Source organism: Brassica oleracea, chromosome C2 (assembly GCF_000695525.1).
Source record: "Brassica oleracea var. oleracea cultivar TO1000 chromosome C2, BOL, whole genome shotgun sequence".
Lineage (NCBI taxonomy): Eukaryota > Viridiplantae > Streptophyta > Magnoliopsida > Brassicales > Brassicaceae > Brassica > Brassica oleracea.
The window spans coordinates 14,783,840-14,787,720 of record NC_027749.1 but is presented as its reverse complement, the minus strand read 5'-3'; the positions used below and the strand labels follow the sequence as shown (position 1 = coordinate 14,787,720).

The window sequence follows — 3,881 nt, the reverse complement described above, 5'->3', positions numbered from 1 at the left end:
TCTACGGGGTTCTCTCTGACATACGATTTAGCTTTCTCCCCCATCTTTCCGTTTTTTTCTTGTCGTTTTGTGTTCACACCTTGTACCTGTAACGCCCAACTATCCTTTAATTTCCTTTAATGAAAATTTTCAGTTGCTCAAAAAAAAAGGAAGATTTGGCTTGGTCACAATCGAAGAGAGATTGCCAAATATTTTGAATTTTTAAAACAACTATATAACGGGCGGATTTTTGTATTGTATAACAACTATTTAATAAGTTTAAAATTTGGTCGGGAATTTGTGGGAAAATTCCCAGCGGATGGACATTGGACGAGAATTTGTCGGAATTTCATACAAGTTTCGATAGATTGTATTTCATCGGGAATCCGTCAGAAATTTCATGTTTTCATGCAGTGAAATATTTCTTATAAAACTAGATTTTTTTTTTCAAAATGGTGAGTTTTAGAGAACTAAGTGAATTATAGTTTGTATTAATATTTGTTTAGTTGCTTATTTTATATAACAAGGAAAATGAAATGTTAAATTCAGACAACTTGATTCATTACTTTTTAATCCTAAACTACCACATCATGTTCGTAGCAATCTCAAAAATATATAGGAATAAAATTTACAAACAATAATGCATACAAAACTATGGAAATATGTGAAAAAAAGAGAAAATGATCATATATATCATTTATTCAAAATACGTGTTTAAAATGAATAATGGCGAAGTCTTTTTTTGGATTAGTCTCCGAAAATTAGAATGTAGGTAAAACGAGATCAAACAACCAAGAAGGAAAATATGTTTTTTTCTTAAATGAATATATAAACAATAGAAATATTATATAGTGTCCTTGTTAATAATATGCTGTGTAAAACAATATAATCACCTTCTTCTTCGTCGGCATACTTAGACATCATTTCATACTTTTAATATGGTCTTCATTATATGTACCTACAATTTGAGTCATAATTTAACTTTTTCATAGACTTAGAGCATGATTATCCCATGATTCTTAAGTGGGTTTCTTAATAATTATTTAATACTTTAAATGTATTTAAGTGGGGTTAAGAACTCTAGTTAAGAAATTCCCATTTTGAGCGGTCCAATGGGAGTTTCTTAATTAGGGGTTCTTAAAAAAAATTAATTTTTTTAAAGATACTTATTTATTAAATAAAACATATTAAAAAATAACATTTAAAACATAGATTTTTTTAAAAAACATAAAAATAAAGACTAATACAATAATCGAGAATAATTTGATAAAAACATTCCGAACTCAGTTGTTGTCTTCATCACGATATGTTGAAGTTTCACTGAAATAATCATTCCATAAACGTAGATCGCTTTCTTCACGATTTCTTTCGATATGAACTCGTTTTGCCATATATGTGATCAAAATTTAGAAAATGTTTTGGTTTTTTTTGGTGAATAATTTAGACAATGAGAGAATGGGATAATAAGAATGAGAGAATGAGAATGAGACAATGAGAGAATTAGAGCATTTGAAATGACACAATGAGAGAATGAGACATTGAGAGCATTTGAAATGAAAGTGTTTTGTGTTTTGCGATAATGAGACAATGAGAGAATGCGATAACTTGCGGATCAAGGCGACTTTGTGATGATCAAGGAGGCTTTGTGTTTTGCGAAGGAGATGATCAAGGAGGCTTTGCGTTTATGGCTTTTGTAAAGGAGAGAATGAGAGAATGAGTGTTTTTATAGACTTTACAAAATCGTTTGTGCTTAACTTGGTGAATAACAAGCATAGACTTTATATAGACAACAAACTCATTGTTTTAACTCTTGTGACTTTACAAAATAAACTTTATATATACATTTTGTGACACATACGGACAATGCGTGTGACACATACGGACTGCTCTTGTGACTTCCATCTCCTGTATTCTCTCTGCACACGTAAACAAGTAAGCTTTAACAACAACACAGAAACATAGATACTCTTTTGAATAATAAAAGACAGAGCATTTCAAACAAGTAAGCTTTAACAATAACATAGAAACACCAGGAGGCCGTTTTCCACCTCATTGGACTGCTCCTGCTTCTGGCAGCAAATGAAACTTAATATAGCTTACTGATTGATACATACATTCAGAATATAAGATTCTGATATAAGCTATAGAATTCAGACAGGCCAGCAACAAGATCTCAAAATACTCGTTCCTAACAATCATAAATCCATCTATAAACTCCCCCATTTGTTATTCTCCACTGATATATACATCTAGCCAAATGCATATAAGACTATAATGATAATGTTCACCTGCAAAATCCATTGAACCATGATCAAGCATAGATGTGGGATGAGATCAGTATGGTCCATGGTGGAGCAGTAAGCCTTATGCATGACTTATCTCCCTTTCCCTCAGCCTCTGATAGCTTTCTTCAACCTCTTCATCTTCAAACCTTAGCAGCTAAAACGATAATGTATACGTAAAATTTAGATTCAAAATTTAAGGACAGAGCAGAACAAGCCTCAGATCAAGTTAGACTAGCAATCGAGTGTAAATCTCAAGCAATCAACCACAACTTACTTCAGACTCGCTTTCATGGCTTTGTTCATGGCTAGAAGATTCGAAATCGTTCGGAATCGTGGATCTACAGAACTGCGCCATGAACTGTAGCCTGAGAACGTCTCTTTGCAAGCGAGATCGGAGACGCAACCCATTGTCACAAGCCCCGGCTTCAGCTCCGCTAATCCAGAACCGGTAAACCCACCTGATGATGATGATCAAAGAAGAAGGAGACGAGCGAACGGCGAAGACGAGCGAAGAAGGAGGAGACGCCGAGACTCGTCGATCGTTTTTCTTGCGGATAACATGAGACAACGAAACTGCCACAGAAAAAAAAAAAAAAAAACAGGAGTATTTGTATGCTGACACGTGGAATAAAACCCACCTAAAAACCGGTTACCAAAACCCTTACTTAAGGATCGATAATTGCTTTTTTATTTTGTTTACATTTAATTAAATCAGTTTATTACCTTAAGAATCTCGTTAAGGATTTGCGATAAACATGGTCTTAGTTTATTTAACAATTACGACCCAACATTTAGCTCGGATAATGGGCTTCTCACAAAGTTACACAGCTGCTCTATGGTTTTCTGTTTTCTCAAGTCTTTAAATGTGCTTCTCTTCTGAGCTTTTGTGGACCGGATCCTCTAACGAGATCCAACACCATCATAAATTTACTCATTTTATGTGTGTTAAGAACTTAGATCAGAAAATAGATGCATCACTCTTCTATCGCTATCGCAATGATAAACCTGCTACACTTTTCATTTTAGTTTACGTAGATCATATTATTATTACTGGTTCTTCTACTTCAAAGGTTCATTGTGTTATAAAGACCTTATCTCAGAGGTTTTCACTCAAAGATAACGACGAGCTATCATAGTGTTATCGGACTTGTGAACCGTGGTTCATCTTGAGAAGAATGTGAACCTATATATTATAGTTGTTTTCTAAAAAATTACCTTATGTGATATGTTTGTAAATATTACACATATGTAATACATATAAAAATATATAGTTTTCAGACATTATTTACGAATTGATTTGTTTGTGTGTCATCACCACATTCATTCTCTCAAAAGAAGAATACATGGCTTATGACATCAAACTAATCGTAACATGGACAATTTCATTAATGTAAATTTATGTTTTTGGTAACATTTCTAAAATATGATAATAACTCATATATTATTATTAACATTAATAAAAGTAAACTACTAGTATATTTACAAATATAAAAATAATTTTACAGCTAGAAATTATAAAAAATTTACTAAATATTATTTGAGAAGTGATTTGCTTATACGTCATCATCACATTTATTCTCACAAAAAATGACATAACTTCTAAAAAATATGACATGA

At 32.4% G+C, this 3,881-nt stretch overlaps 1 protein-coding gene across 1 annotated transcript; it reads right to left on the bottom strand.

The window, feature by feature from the left end:
* Positions 1-2,200: 2,200 nt before the first annotated feature.
* Positions 2,201-3,285, bottom strand: LOC106323530. The gene is made up of 3 exons (XM_013761636.1): positions 3,270-3,285; positions 2,539-2,837; positions 2,201-2,418 (listed from the first exon to the last, which is right to left on the bottom strand). The coding sequence occupies exons 1-3, from the start codon at positions 3,283-3,285 to the stop codon at positions 2,344-2,346; spliced, it is 390 nt and encodes a 129-aa protein (XP_013617090.1). The 3' UTR covers positions 2,201-2,343.
* Positions 3,286-3,881: the final 596 nt, after the last annotated feature.